The sequence below is a fragment of the Elgaria multicarinata genome, chromosome 3 (assembly GCF_023053635.1).
Source record: "Elgaria multicarinata webbii isolate HBS135686 ecotype San Diego chromosome 3, rElgMul1.1.pri, whole genome shotgun sequence".
NCBI classification, from domain to species: Eukaryota; Metazoa; Chordata; class Lepidosauria; order Squamata; family Anguidae; genus Elgaria; species Elgaria multicarinata.
Window position 1 is genome coordinate 49,893,721 of NC_086173.1, and position 14,931 is coordinate 49,908,651.

Below are 14,931 nucleotides of genomic sequence, written 5' to 3' on the forward strand. Positions count from 1 at the left end.
AAGACAGTAGAGAAGAATAAAATAGAACCAAGGGAGATCAGAGAGCAAAAACACCCACACACCTGCCCCAAGACGATCTATCTCAGAAGGAGACACTGGTTTAAAGAAGGAGGGTGGGAAACAGTAGTAGGAAATAAATGTTCTTTCCGGGTATCAGGAAAACAGACATCAAAGGGCAATGGTGGAGGGAGAAACAGCTACTTAAGAGCAATGGGACTGGAGTTCCAGGATGGTGTGGATGAGGGACAAAGGCCTAGAGCAGCCTAGCCCAACCTGGTTCCCCTCCAGATGGATTGGACTACAAGCCTCATCATCCCCATGCAGCTGAGAATGATGGAAGTTGTGGTCCAATCCAACTGGAGGGCACCAGTTTAGGGAAGACTGATCTGTAGGATTAGCTAATGCAGTTGCCTTCCCTACAAATTCCGCTTGTCTTCTAGAAAATGTCATACTTGACCTGTCAGATGCTCTCTCTTGCACCAGTGACAAAATGCTCATGTTCAGTGGAATTGGAGCTCAAGACACATGAGTTCAAGCTTCATCCACCTTTTTACTGTTTATGATGGGCACATTAGCTATTGTTTTAGAAGGCTACAAGACCTTCCATTGTCTTTCTGATGTTGTCCTGCCCGGGGGGAGGGGGGGAGGGGGACAGCCTGGCCTCCAACTCTTCAATGCCTTGTTTACTTAGGCTGTCTGTCCATGTTCAGTGATTGAATTATACTGGGGGCGGGGGAGGGCAGAGGGGACCTGGCTCTCTTAATGTTTGTGAAAGTCCCCATAGCTATTGTTTTAAGAAGGCTATCAGAAAGGGGGAATGATTTAACTAAAACTGGGAAGAATCATGGATGGGGTGGATGCATTGCATGAAAAGGGTCCCTATCTGCCCCACTCACAATAATTCAAGCACTGAAGGACAGGATGACACAGACATGCAGATTTTTGAATCAGGCCTCACCTTTCCTTTAAGTGTTCCTCCTGGTCCAATAACTTGGTCAAAGATGTGTTTTGCTACATGAGAATCCACAGCCGAAAGAGGGTCATCTAGCAAATAAACATCCGCATCACTGAACACAGCACGGGCAAGGCTCACCCGCTGCCGCTGGCCACCTGAGAGATTGATGCCCTGTGGGAAAGGAAAAAGAGGAAGGAAAGTATGTCACCACTTTTTAGTTGAACAATGGTATCAGTTTGGACAAGAGCAAATGCAGCAACAACCACAAAGTCCATTTGGTTATCAGCCCAACCATTTTTATTATGACAGGGGTAGAGATTGTGGTGCCCTCCAGGTGTTTTGGACAATTCCTGATCACTGCTGACTGGGGCTTATGGGAGTTGTAGTCTAAACATGTAGAGGGAACCAGGTTGCCTACACCTGTATTACAATGTTTGGGGACAGTCTGCTTCTTTAGATCAGGGGTGGGCAACTTTGGGGGGGCCAGGGCCATTTTCACCCCTGGACCCATCCCACAATGCACTGCTGTGCCACTGACTTTGGTAGCTGCACAAAACCGCCAATGTTTTTCCCCGCTGATGCAAATTTTGGTGGTGCGGTTTGGGTGGGGGCTACATGCAGCCCATAACCATGTGTTGCCCACCCGTTTTAGACAGACAGACCCAAATCTGTAAGTGTATCAGGGACAGATCATCTGGATAGTTCTGTGTGACATTTCACTGTTCAGCGTAGTTGCAAGGATGACCGATAAAGGAGGTTCCTACACATGGATCAATTAACACCCTCATCATTTGGTTGCAGCAAAACAGATTTGACTCATTTTTCAAAAGTGAGGGGACTAGTAAAAGGGGAGGTTGAAAGAGGAAGTCAAGAAGGTCAAATCTCTCCAGAAATATTGGGTGTTACTCAAAACCATAATAACAGAAGGAAGCGATTAGAACCAAGAAGGTCTCTATTGTTCCCTCCCTCCAAACTGGTTCCAAGAAACCCTCATAGGATTCTAATTTTTGAACCTCCAGTTTAGATCACCTCTTGCTCTTTTCTTGCACCTTCTCTTTTATGTCCTTAGTATCTATTGGGCAACCGATCAACATCTTCATTCACAGATAAAAGCCTTTACCTTCTCGCCTATCTCAGTCTGATCCCCTCCAGGAAGCATCTCGAGATCTTGTTTCAAGGCACATGCCTCTAAGACAGCTTGGTACTTCTGTTCGTTATGAGGGTGTCCGAACAAGATGTTATCTTTCAACGTGGCATTCTGGATCCAGGCTATTTGGGGCACATAAGCAACTGAACCCTATAAAAAGTTATCAAAATACACACATGAGGGGACCAGTTTACAAACCACACCGAAGAAATCCTCAAAATGGATAAGATGCTACCGCATGGTACCGTAAACCAACCTTCACGGCCACTTCCCCACTGAGCTTTTCCATTTCGCCAAGGAGAGCGGACACCAAGGAAGACTTCCCACAGCCGACATGGCCAACAACCGCCACCAAAGAACCACTGGGGACCAACCAATTTATACTGTAAGGGAGGAAATAAGGAAAAACAAGATGGGCTCATTTGCCAACAAGCAGAATTGGGTAATGCAAACCTCAGAAAGCAAAACCAATGTTAAGAGTCTGAACGACTAACATACATTTTGGCACAAGATTTTGTGAGCCACACTCCACATTATCAAACCTTTAAGGTGCAACTGGATCACTGTTGTTTTTGATACAACAGACTACAATAGATACCCCTCTGAATTTGTCTTAATAAAAGTACCAAATATGCCTTTCTTCCTTTACATGGTGTGTTTTTGCATGAGGTACGCTGCACTCGTACTCAGTGCAACATTCCACCACAGACACTTTTTAATCGGCTTTCCCTAGATACAGCTAGGTGGGCTGGGAAAGAATAAAGAACATTGATTGGAGAGTTAAATGACTCGGATACAAAACAAGAAAACTTGGAAGAGGTCATGACAACATTCGTAAGCCTAATAGCCAACTTAAGAACTAAAAGCACAAGATTTACATGCGATGCGACCTTACAGTGATCCCTTTAGTTCATTGGCCCCATTCAGAAGACACCTTAAACCACAGCTTTAACCATGGAGGTTAAGGCAGAAAGTTGGGCTGTGTTCAGGAGACACCTTAAACCACGGCTTTAACCATGGTGACTAAGGCAAAAAGCCTTATTCACTGTGGTTAAAGCCATGGTTTAAGGTGTCTTCTGAACACAGCCCAGCTTTCTGCCTTAACCTCCATGGTTAAAGCTGTGGTTTAAGGTGTCTTCTGAATGGGGACACTGTGTAAAAGTTTAGACATGTGTTCCTGTTGCAACTTGTCACATTCTACATTTTATAGGTTCCTCCCATCTCAGAATTTGATGAGTCATGACTTGGGACAACTGCCAAAGCATTTTATTTCAACATCCACAGAAAAAGTCTAGTCATGCTGACTTGAGCATCTGAAAGATGACCACAAGTTTCTTCCGCCTTTATGTTCCCAGGTAGTTTAAGCACATAGGCTGCCAGCAATTTTTGCATAGATTTAGATAGTAACTGTCTCAAGAGAGGTGTACAAAATGCTGACGGAACAGCAGCAGAGTAGATTTGGTGGAAGTCTTTTTATTAAAAAATGTAGCAAACCAGAATACTTTACATCAAGCTGAGAAATCTTGAATTTTGTGAGATTAATGACAGTGGAAGATGCTCTATAGCTTTGGCCCTTTCCCCAAAGTTTTTGCCAGTGTTGCATGTATTCTGTGTCATATCATTCTGAGTGGACAACGGCAATGAAATTGGCAAATGCAAAATTTCAGTTCATATATATATACAATCCAACCACAATTAGGCATTTTTCTGTCTCACTGTTTCCAGCACGAGAAACTTAATGATATGCTTAGTTTTTTGAAAGGTGGCCCCATATTCATCTTACAATTTTACTGTCTTTTGTATATTGTAAGCAGCCTTAAGTATATTATATAGGAATGAAAGGTCAAGCTAAAAATCCTAATCATCATCAACAACGCATGCAAGGAATCTTTGGACAGGGTTTCCACTGGTCTGTATAAGCATCTTACATCCCTGTGTGGTTCCTAGAACCTCTCACCATAGAGTCCATATTTTTAACCACTCACTCTAGCCTGGGGGTCCCTTCCTACTTAACCACAATAGTGTGGGAGTCACTTTTCCATGGTTTCATCCAATGTGGTTTCTTCCATATGTTCCTCCCTGCACATTGTACAACTGGGGCCGAGCAGGCAGCAACAAGGAGCAAGGCCTTGCAGGGGTGGCACTCACCTGTGGAATGCCCTGAGAGCCCTGACAATTTATGGTTTTAACCCTTTGCTCACCTGTGCCAGCATACCACTGGCTTCAAGCCTAGTAGGGATTTTAACTCTTAAGGTGACGGTTGTCTGAATTATTCTTCTGCCCTTAAGATGTTAGTTCAGTGTGGTGTATGCTCTGTATAAGGAGTCACCATTGTTTCCCATGATTTTGCTGAATCATGACCCTATGATGAAAACTACAGAAATGTCTGAGAGTGCCTTTCAGCCTAGATGACTTCGACAAACTGGAAACAATTATGTATTTTGTGTCTGATACAAAATGAAGGGGGAAACTACAAAACCCACAGCTCACTGTTCCAGGCATGGCACACATTTTAAAATAGCAATGTTCCCCCCTTGTACAACTATGAGGGGCTACTAGCCCTAACTTTTATGTGCTACCTCCGGTATCCGAGGCAGTAAGCCTGAGTGCACCAGTTGCTGGGGAACATGGGTGGGAGGGTGCTGTTGTACCATGTCCTTTGTTGGTCCCTGGTCGATGGCTGGTTGGCCACTGTGTGAACAGAGTGCTGGACTAGATGGACCCTCGGTCTGATCCAGCAGGGCTCTTCTTATGTTCTTAATTCCAGGAGTCTGCAAGGCAACATTGCTTCCAGGGACCCAAACACATTCTCAAACAAAAGTATTCTCTACTTGCAATGCAGCACAGGAATACATAGAACAGTAGATGCAAGTTAAGATCACCCACTGTCCAACAATTATGCTCTTGAACCTTCTTCAGTGTCATACATTCTTCAAGTCCAGAAGCCTTGATGAACAACAATCAAATGTCATGAGGGCACTTATGTTCTTATGACAAAAGAAACCTAACCCTTTAAAAGGCCACCAGAGAGGGAGGAAGCAGCAGCCAGGCACCTCTCCACCGTGCCTGGATCCAGCTCCAGCTGAGAGCCCCCTCCCTCCTGCTACCAACTGTCTCTGGAGAGGCCACCAGTGAGGGAGGAAGCAGCAGCCAGGCACCTCTCCACCGTGCCTGGGTCCAGCTCCAGCTGAGAGCCCCCTCTCTCCTGCTACCAACTGTAACTGCAGAGGCCACCAGAGAGGGAGGAAGCAGCAGCCAGGCACCTCTCCACCGTGCCTGGGTCCAGCTCCAGCTGAGAGCCCCCTCCCTCCTGCTACCAACTGTAACTGCAGAGGCCACCAGAGAGGGAGGAAGCAGCAGCCAGGCACCTCTCCACCGTGCCTGGGTCCAGCTCCAGCTCAGAGCCCCCTCCCTCCTGCTACCAACTGTCTCTGCAGAGGCCACCAGAGAGGGAGGAAGCAGCAGCCAGGCACCTCTCCACCGTGCCTGGGTCCAGCTCCAGCTGAGAGCACCCCTCCCTCCTGCTGTCACCTGTAACTGCTGAACTTTCCAACTAAGATTGTAGTGCCTGAATTTGCTTTCCTTTCCCCCCTCCTCCTCCTCCCTCCCAATCCCCTTTCCTTTTGTGTCATGTCTTTTAGATTGTAAGCCTGTGGGCAGGGACTGTCAAGAAATACTTTTGTAAGCCGCCGTGAGAGCCTTTTTTGGCTGAATGGCGGCATAAAAATCCTTAAATAAATAAAATAAAAAATAAATAAAAGACAAAAATGAAACTTGACACTCTGAACAGTGCATTTGGGTGGGGGGAAAGAGCAAACTGGTATATGACATTTTTAAATGCTGCCTCAAGGCTTGCATTTAGTTCAGCATCCATTCAAGGAGTAAGTGATCAGAATGAGAGGCAGTAGAAATTCTGCAGATATCGCCCCAATTCTGAGCAGAGGTGGCCTGCCATTTACACAAGCCAATATGCAAAAGTGAGTTTTGAATAACTAAATAAATAGCAGGCAGTATGCTGCCTCTCAGTAATATTAATGATTTGCCAAAACTCTTCGGCCCCAGAGTTATAAGCAGCAAGAAAAGAGCAATATATGCAACAAAGACTGCTTACTCTTTCAAAGCTGGCTCAAGATCCTTTGCCCAGCTGAATGTTCCATTGCTTACAGTGACAGCATGCCCTGTTGAAACAAAATCAGAGAATCGAAGGCCGCAATCCTATGCATGCACATCTGGGAGTAAGCCCCATTAAATTCAGTGGGACTTATTTCTGAGTAGACATGCCTAAGACTGTACAGTGAGAGTGAAGGGCAGAGGGAGGTCTGAAATCAGATCTCAATGCGTAAGTAATGGTAGGGTGAAATGAGGATAGATGAGATGGATTTGTTAGAAGCAATGTGAGGAACCACTGCAAAAACGTTCCTTCTTTCTTGTTCCTTAAGAAATATCCTGTCACATGCCTGGCCACAAGTCATGCTGCTGAGGTCAGTGCCAGATCAACTCTTTAACCTAAAAAATACACTTTGGAGAGAGGGCGGATGCACTTTAGAGTGCTACAGAATTATGGGTTTCTGCAGTAACGTCCATTATACCCCCTGAAGCAGTTGTGTTTATGGAATAAGGGGAAACACTTTAAAATAAGGAACATCCAGCAATGCTAGCTTAAATATTTATCCAGGAGCAATTACTAAGATGTGCACTTGTTTATCTCCCCCAGCCAGGCACGGCTGTTCTCTGGAGATTAGGCTCCAGGGCTTTGTGCAGTCCAATTTTCAGCTGCTCAAGGACAGCTCAACCCTTCTTTCCCCCCTTTCCTGCAAATGGAAAGTCTCTCCCAAAGGCTTCTAAAGGCCAACACGATGCCACTAGGCAGAGGGATGCGCAAGGGTAGGCATGACGTCAGATGTTTAGAAACACACAGCCTCTCCCTCTGGAACTGCACAAATTATCCCATGGGCTCCGCAACCTTCTGCTTCCATTGCTTAGATACAGTGCAAATGTGCACGTGGTGACATCCGTGTACACTTATTGTGTTTGGACGTCACAATAAGCTGTGCTTTATAGAGAGAGAAATGGGCCTCCCCTTCCCTTTCAGCATGACCAAGAAGAGGAGACTGGAAACCTTCACTTCCATCTTTGATTAATTGAGGCTTGTCATATCGTATGAGCCCAGCAAACTTAGGTTAACCTTAGCTATGGTGTGTTTGAAGCAAGCTAACTTGAAATCATGGGCCAGAGTTTCAAACAAACTTCAGACGCTTCAATGAGTTACGGTTTCAAATGAATCAGAGTTTCAACTCCTCCTCGCAAGGCCTGGAGAGAGGGGGTGAGCCCAAGAGGAGTCTTGGCTCATTCCCTTCATGGCAAACCATTGTTTACTATGACGTCTGTGCACAACCATTGACTGCACTGTTAAGCCTTCAGAGACATTTAAGAGGCACTACACGTTGCTCTTAAGTAAACAGCATAAGTACCCCCTGAACACATGAGGCTTGTGGCTAGTTATTACGCACTTCTATAAATTATGTTAGGAAGGGTTGAACTCTGGATTATTGGAAAATCTGTGAGAGATACGTTATGGCAATTTACTAACCCTTTACTAATGGAATGCGTGAATTCCTGAAAGATGTCAAACATGAACTGCAAGGGATTGTTTGGCAATGTAAGTAAACCTTGAGAGACCCATTGGAATATCTCCTTATATGTATCCTAGCACAATCACCATGCCCCTTAGCACCACATGTGAACAAAACGGTCAATGGAAATGCATCTTAAAGGGGAACGGCCAGAAACAGATGTAAGCATCAGTACCAAGCACTGGTTCACACCTGAATGTGTAAACTGACCCCACAGAAGAGCACTGTGTAAGAGGTTTCATGTCACATGTTTGGTGTGTAATGGCTTAAACTCATCTAAAGTATTGGATGCTGCCATCTTTCCAGGCATGCATAAAGAGCACCTTTACCAAGAAAGCATTTAGTTTGGGTTTTTTTTTAGATGTTGCAATCTAAGAACAGCACACGCAATCTCTGTGCTACACCTACCAGGCCAATGTTTTACCTGGAGTAATGAACTTGGTTTCCACACAGCTTGGATCAAGTTCATCATGCGACAAAAAGTGTTGAATCCTCTTCAGAGAAACACTTGCCTAGGGAACACACACACACACACACACACATGAATTTTCATTTTAACAAGATAGGACATTTTGTGAATTCAGCCTAAAAAGTGATGCAAGGGTGGGGGGCAGCATCTTGTGCATTCATTGTGCATGGATTAGGGCGGTTTGATAGTGCAATGGGTAGCAGCTAATCTGTGTCAGTTAAAGTTCAGACAGAACGTAACAAGATTTGACCCAGACTGAAATTATACACACCAGGAGTAAGTTCATTTGGGGGCAGCCTCAAGTTTAAGCAATTATACATAAAGCAGGTTCTGAGGATGTGTCTGATTTTAGAGAATTGCAGTACATGAGTGAGAGTGCTAAGCTCTCCCGCTATGCACCGCTTGCTCCTCCAGTTAAGATGTGAACCTTCCACCCAGCTTTTCTCTTCAGCTCAATACTTGCTTCCAATACTGCAAGCAAGCTTTACTTAGAGAAAAGCTTGGAGGTGGATAAGAAAGCAAGTGGTGCCAGTGAAGACAGTCCAGCTCTTCTCCTCTGTGGCCTCTTGTGCTAAAAATTGGATTCCAATCACCATTTCATTTCATTTCTTTCTTTGCATTTATATCCCATCTTCTCATTTCAGACTTGTTAAGTGACTATCAAACAATTTAAATCAAATACAAATTATATGAAGTGCAACATAATCAAAACAATAGAAAGTAATGAACAGTTGCAAATAATGCAAATTCACGCCAGATCCATCATACATTTCCGAAAGCCCTTCAGAACTTCAATGACCAATTGCAAAAGTAAAATAGGGAGGAATGAGGGACATGCGCTAAGGAGGGAGTTCTACAACATTGGGGTCACTCTTGAAAAGGCCCTATTCTTTGTGGCTGCCCCCTGTACTTTAAGCAGACAGACACTGCAGAACCTCTGAGGAATTATTTATTTATTTATTTATTTATTTATTACATTTCTATACCGCCCAATAGCCGGAGCTCTCTGGGCGGTTCACAAAAATTAAAACCATTCAAAGTATAAAACAACAGTATAAAACCATAATATAAAATACAATATAAAAGCTCAACCAGAGAAAAACAGCAGCAATGCAAAAATTACAAATTTAAAACCATGTTATTTAAAATTTATAGATTGTTAAAATGTTGGGAGAATAAAAAGGTCTTCACCTGGCGTCTAAAAGCATATAATGTAGGTGCCAAGCGAACCTCCTTAGGGAGCTCATTCCACAGCCGGGGTGCCACAGCAGAGAAGGCCCTCCTCCTGGTAGCCACCTGCCTCACTTCCTTTGGCAGAGCTCAATGTGACAATGCAGCTGTTGTAAAATTGGTGTAATGTCCTCATGTAGGAAAAGGAGGCCCTTCATGTATTCAAGAACTAGAACACATAGGGCAACTTCTCCCAACATGGTGCCCTCAAGAGGTTTTGAACTTCAACTTCCTTTAGCCCCAGCCAGCATGATCAATGTTCAGGAAAGCTGGGAGTTGTAGTCTAAAACATCTAGAGGGCACCAGGTTGGAGAAGTCTGCATTAGAGCTTCAAAGTTTAAGTCCAGCACATTAAAGAGTGCCCAGAAACCAACTCAATGTAACTGTTGTAAAATTGGGGTAATGTGCTCCAAGTGGCCCACTCCGTTCCAACAGTCTGCAGACACATTCCATACCAACTAAAGCTTCTAAACAGTTTTCAGGGACAGACCCACATAGAGCCCATTACAGTATACCAGTCAAGGCATAAATTACTGTGGTCACTGTATGACTGAAATATTGGTTATAATTAACAGGACTGACATGGTCATGTCTACTTTTGCCAGGAATCCTGTTTGCATTCAGTGTAGGCTTTTTCTCTTTCCTTTCTTTTAAGGACTGGCACCATTCTTACCTGTGCAAGGTTGCTAATAACCTGGGGGAGCATGTTGAGTGGAAACCTTAGAAGATTAAACAAGGAGAGAGACACAAAGGCTTTCTCTGCATCAAGGATATTACTTTTATCCACGCTGACAAAAACAGCGAAGGTGGTCAGGGCAACCTGGAAGCCAGAAAAATATATTGAATAAGCAACACTTGTTGGCTTATTTTTTTAAAAGCAGTAGCCTAACTGGATATAAGAACTAAATATAACAGCTCATACTGGATGAATAGATTTGAATAAATTCAAATATTTGTTGTGCTGAAGTGCTATAGAAGAAGAAAGCATGGCACCATTCCAGAGAAACACAAATATAATACCAAACAATACAAATAATTCAACCTCCAGAAGATGTACTTGTAACAACAACTACTCATTATTCTATAATAATAAATAATAATAACAACAAGAAACTTGGATTGGTACTTTGACCATTATAGATCTGGTACATAGAGAGGAACTATGAGTGGTATCCAATAGGAGCTGTGCACACACAGCCAACCCCACTAGGCTCTAGAGTCTAGTCCATGCACAGCCAGCCCTGCTCCTGCAGGGTGGCGTTGCGTAATCTTCACACCAAGGAGGGAGCGTGGGGTTTCCAGTGGTCGTCCAGGAACTGGACCGCCCCTCTCCCTATTCCTGGCTTCTGGTGACCAATCGCTGGACACCATCCTCCTGGAACGCTCCCCCCACTGGATCAACCACAGAGTGAGGTCAGATGGCAGAAGGGACAGGGTGACCTCACTCCCACCGAAAAAGATGGGTTAAGTCCCCAACTTTTAAAATGTGCAGCTTCATGGAAAAGCCCCGCAGTAGCTGTGAATCTGTGGCTGCATCATATAACTGATGCAGTACCATTTCGCAGCCATCGTTGGGCTTTGAGCACATGTAGACAGCCCCTTGGAAAGTCTACTGTATCACAGCTGTCATGCTATTAGATAAACCAAGCATATTTAGAATCGTGTGCACAGTTCTGGTCGTCCCATTTCAAAAAGGATATCAATGTGATTGAAACAATATAGAAAAGAACAATTAAAATAAACAGAGGGGTTTTGCTAGGAAATGTTAAAAGTTTTTGAGGCCTTTTCATTTAGAAAAAAATACTAAGGTGGGGGCAAAGCTGAGCTTAATAAAATTACAAGTGGGGCTGGCAGCAAAATGTTGCAGTACAAAAGGGTTCTGTTCAGAATTAGGCAATGTGGATAGCCAGATCTAGTTAACCTTTTCTTCTTTTTTATTTCCTTCCCATGTGGAGAACTGCATTTACATAGGAGAAGCAGCATAAATTCTTATCCTTGAAGAAAGCTCAAGCTTTGCCATCCTCCTGCTCCTAGAGAAATACCACACTGTAGGTCCTTCCCATGGTGGCCACTCTCTGAGAGCAAGTCAGCACATGCCTACTTCCTGCGTTGCATGAACCAGCCTTTGCAGGCTGTTCATCTTTACCCTGGCAAGTTACAAGAATAGTCCTGCCATGTTACAGCTCCTCTGATTTAATATAAGGCAGCCTTCCCCATCATGGTACCCTCCAGATCTTTTGAAATATTCCTCCTCCTCCTCCTCCTCCTCCTCCTCCTCATATCCCACCTTTTTTCTTCTTAAGGAATCCAAGGCAGTGTACATAATCCTTTTCTCCATTTTATCCTCACAACAACCACCCTGTGAGGTAGGTTGGGCTGAGAGTCTGTGACTGGCCCAAAGTCACCCAGTGGATTTCCATGGCCAAGTGGGGACTAGAACCCGGATCTCCCGACTCCCAGTCCAACACTTTAGCCACTACACCACACTGGCTCATCAGTTCTGACCATTGGTCATGTTGACTGCAGCTGATTGGAGATGTAGTCTAAAATATCTGGAGGGGCTACAAGTTGGGGAAGGCTGATAGAAGATATACCAATAAAGCTTACCAGAAATGGTGCACTGATCCATGCAAATGTTGACAAAGAATTGAGGTAGGCTGATTTCCTCAAAACACGGAGTTCATTCTTTCGTATCTCCAGCACTTTTTCTGCAAAGGATGGTTCCCATGCATAGAGCTTGAGTACCTTTATACCACTTAGAATTTCATTCATGAGCTTAATGCGCGAGTCTTTGTAGCGCATCTGTTCCACCTGAATGATTTTGGGGGGGGGGGGGGGAAACATAATTAGCCAATGGTTAATTATGCCTACTTGTGTGATGCTTCCTGCAACTGTATCTCCTAAGAAATCACAAACAAGCAGAGAGATCTTAAGAATAGATTGATGTATTTTGAAAATAACACATCCAGTTTTGTGTATGGATGGTATGTGCCTGGACAGGGTTATAATTGGTGGGCTTATTATTTATTTATTTATTTATTTATTTATTTACACGATGAATAAAGTGTTTTGGTTTGTTTTAAATGGGTGGTACAAGGGGAAGGTGAATAATAAACAGTGGTATTATGGGGAGGGACAATAGCTCAGTGGCAGAGCAGGTGCAGTGAAGCATTACATCTTTTTGGTACTAATGCTCCTTGCTATACACAGCTAAAAGAGGTCCTGTGGTTGTTTTTCATTGCCATTATAAATAGAACAGCTCAGGATACCTGCTTTGTATGCAGGAGGTGTCAGGTTCACTCCCAGGTAGAGAGGAGTAAATTGAATCAAGAAATAAATCATGATTTTAATCAGCAAGGGGCGAGAGGGGGGGGAGATGACTTAAGTTAAGTTTCTCATTGATCATGTATCTCCTAAACAATAGTGCAAATCTAAAATCTGCAAATCAGGTAGAGTATAAATATGCCTATTTGAGAACTGATCAAATTGGTTCTTCATTTACACAGAAAACCCTTGTCTGTAGAGGCACTGATTCTATTTAGATATTAATTGGGGAGCTAATACGCTTATACACAAATAATTCAAATGAAATACGTTATTAAGAGAAACTTAGTATTTACCTTTTAAAAAAAAATCTGATGTATATTTTAAAAATACATTTTTTAAGAAAATGAGGTTGTATCCCATTGTATTCAGCAGGCCTGGCATCAGGGGACAGCATGAGTGGGAAGCTGCAATGGCTCAGAAGGGCCCATCCCTGCCCTGATCCTGCTGACTCTGAGGCAGCCTCAGCTTCCACCATCACCAGCGGTTCTGACAGGCCTGGACTGCAGTGGCAGCAGCCGGTCCTCTCCCTCCTCCACCTCCTTGTCTGTCCAACCTCGCTGGGAAAAGGAAGCGCTGCGGCAGCTGGCCGGCACGTGTGAATCATACGCTGCCTTTGCGGAGGGACCTTTGGGGAAGGGCACCAACAATAAAGACACAGGAGCAGGGTAAAAACTGCCCTTTGCCCTCATTCACCGTGTCTCCTCCAAAGGCAGTGTCTGATTGATTCAGATCAAGACACTCACATCCTAAGGATAAATAATTTACACAAACTTGGGATAAATACACCAAAGCTGTACCCCTTTCAGCACCAGGTTAAGTCCTTTTTATTTTCCCAGTGTTTTAGCGTTTTACCATCCTAGTCTTTTAGCTCTGCTGATTTAAGTCTGTATTTTAAATCTCCACATTGCTGCTAGGTTTTATTCAGCTTGTACTTTTATATTGTGGTTTTAAGCGTCTACGTTCTATATTTTACGCTGACCCTTGTGGTTTTAATTTTCGTGAACTACCCAGAGAGCTTCGGCTATTGGACATGGTATAGAAATGAAATAAATAAATTTAAATGGCGCACTGTGGGACTGCGCACTGACCCAGCCAGCTGCTGCAGCGCTTCCTTTTGCCTGCAAGGGCAGTCAGGGGAGGAGGAAGAGGAGGAAGAGAAGGGGGAAGGGCAGCTGCCACCACCAGGAGGGAGGACTGGCTGGCAAAGTGGTGGCAGTTGAGGGGGGGGCAGGTAGTGTGCAAGAGAAAGCCCCAAGGGCCCACTGCAATCTGGCATAGCCCTGGTGTCCATCCACCAGTGGAACAGACAACGCTGACCCCTGTGTGTGTGCGCGTGCACACACACACACACATGCAAAAATCTGCTCCAGAGGATCGGAGGGCCCTTTAGAGCAGATTTGGGGGCACAGGAGTCAGGGGAAGGTAAACTCTCATTGCAAAAATAGAAGTAGTCCATGTGATTCTAGATAATGCCCAATTTATTTATTTCTTAAATCATCATTTTTTTATCCACTCTAGCAACTCTAGAGTTAAAACGATCAGAGGCAGTATGCCCTGAAAAAGCCTTCTGCCTTGAACTCTGAAGAATGTCTATAGTGGATTCTGTATAAACTATAGTACTGTCACTTGGGTTTCTTTCCTGAAAAATTCAAATCTGCAAATAAAAACTACCATTTTTTTTAGGATAGTCCCTCCCCCTAACTTCAGATAGGTTCATACAGGACAATTTTCAAATACGTTTAATGTAATGTATGAAGCATGAAATTGGAAAGTGCTATGTATTTTGTTTATTCTATATACAGAACAAAGCTGAGATCAGCCTAACCTTCGACATATCTGTCTCAGGCAGCCCTATCATCAAAACGGAACTAGAAAAGCCATTAATCACCCACCGAGGCTTTCTTCTGGACTCTTTCATCATGTCTCAGTCCTTCCTTGTCTTGCAGGGGCCAGTGCCAAGCAGCTGAGTCAAGGGATGTGGTTTCTATTTATTGTTTAGATTTGCTTTTTCAAAAAGGAGGGGGGCAGCCTACAGCATCAAGCAGTCCAGCAATCACATAAAACAACAACAACACCTTTGAACTGGCAACCCACAAAAAGAACAGCATTTGTGAAGCAGAGGAAGTGTAACAGTAACAAATAACATCTAAAAACCTGTCTTAAAGCTACG

General features: G+C 44.0%; 1 protein-coding gene across 1 annotated transcript in view; it reads right to left on the bottom strand.

Moving 5' to 3' along the window:
* ABCC3 (ATP binding cassette subfamily C member 3) overlaps positions 1 to 14,931 on the bottom strand; it is an 85,413-nt gene that overhangs the window by 22,770 nt on the left and 47,712 nt on the right. Inside the window, exons 12-18 of the mRNA XM_063120223.1 lie at positions 12,042 to 12,245; positions 10,108 to 10,254; positions 8,160 to 8,247; positions 6,214 to 6,280; positions 2,359 to 2,485; positions 2,076 to 2,252; positions 959 to 1,126 (exon numbers count right to left, since the gene is read on the bottom strand). Coding sequence (XP_062976293.1) covers positions 959 to 1,126; positions 2,076 to 2,252; positions 2,359 to 2,485; positions 6,214 to 6,280; positions 8,160 to 8,247; positions 10,108 to 10,254; positions 12,042 to 12,245 — 978 coding nt within the window. The remainder of the gene's footprint in view (positions 1 to 958; positions 1,127 to 2,075; positions 2,253 to 2,358; positions 2,486 to 6,213; positions 6,281 to 8,159; positions 8,248 to 10,107; positions 10,255 to 12,041; positions 12,246 to 14,931) is intronic.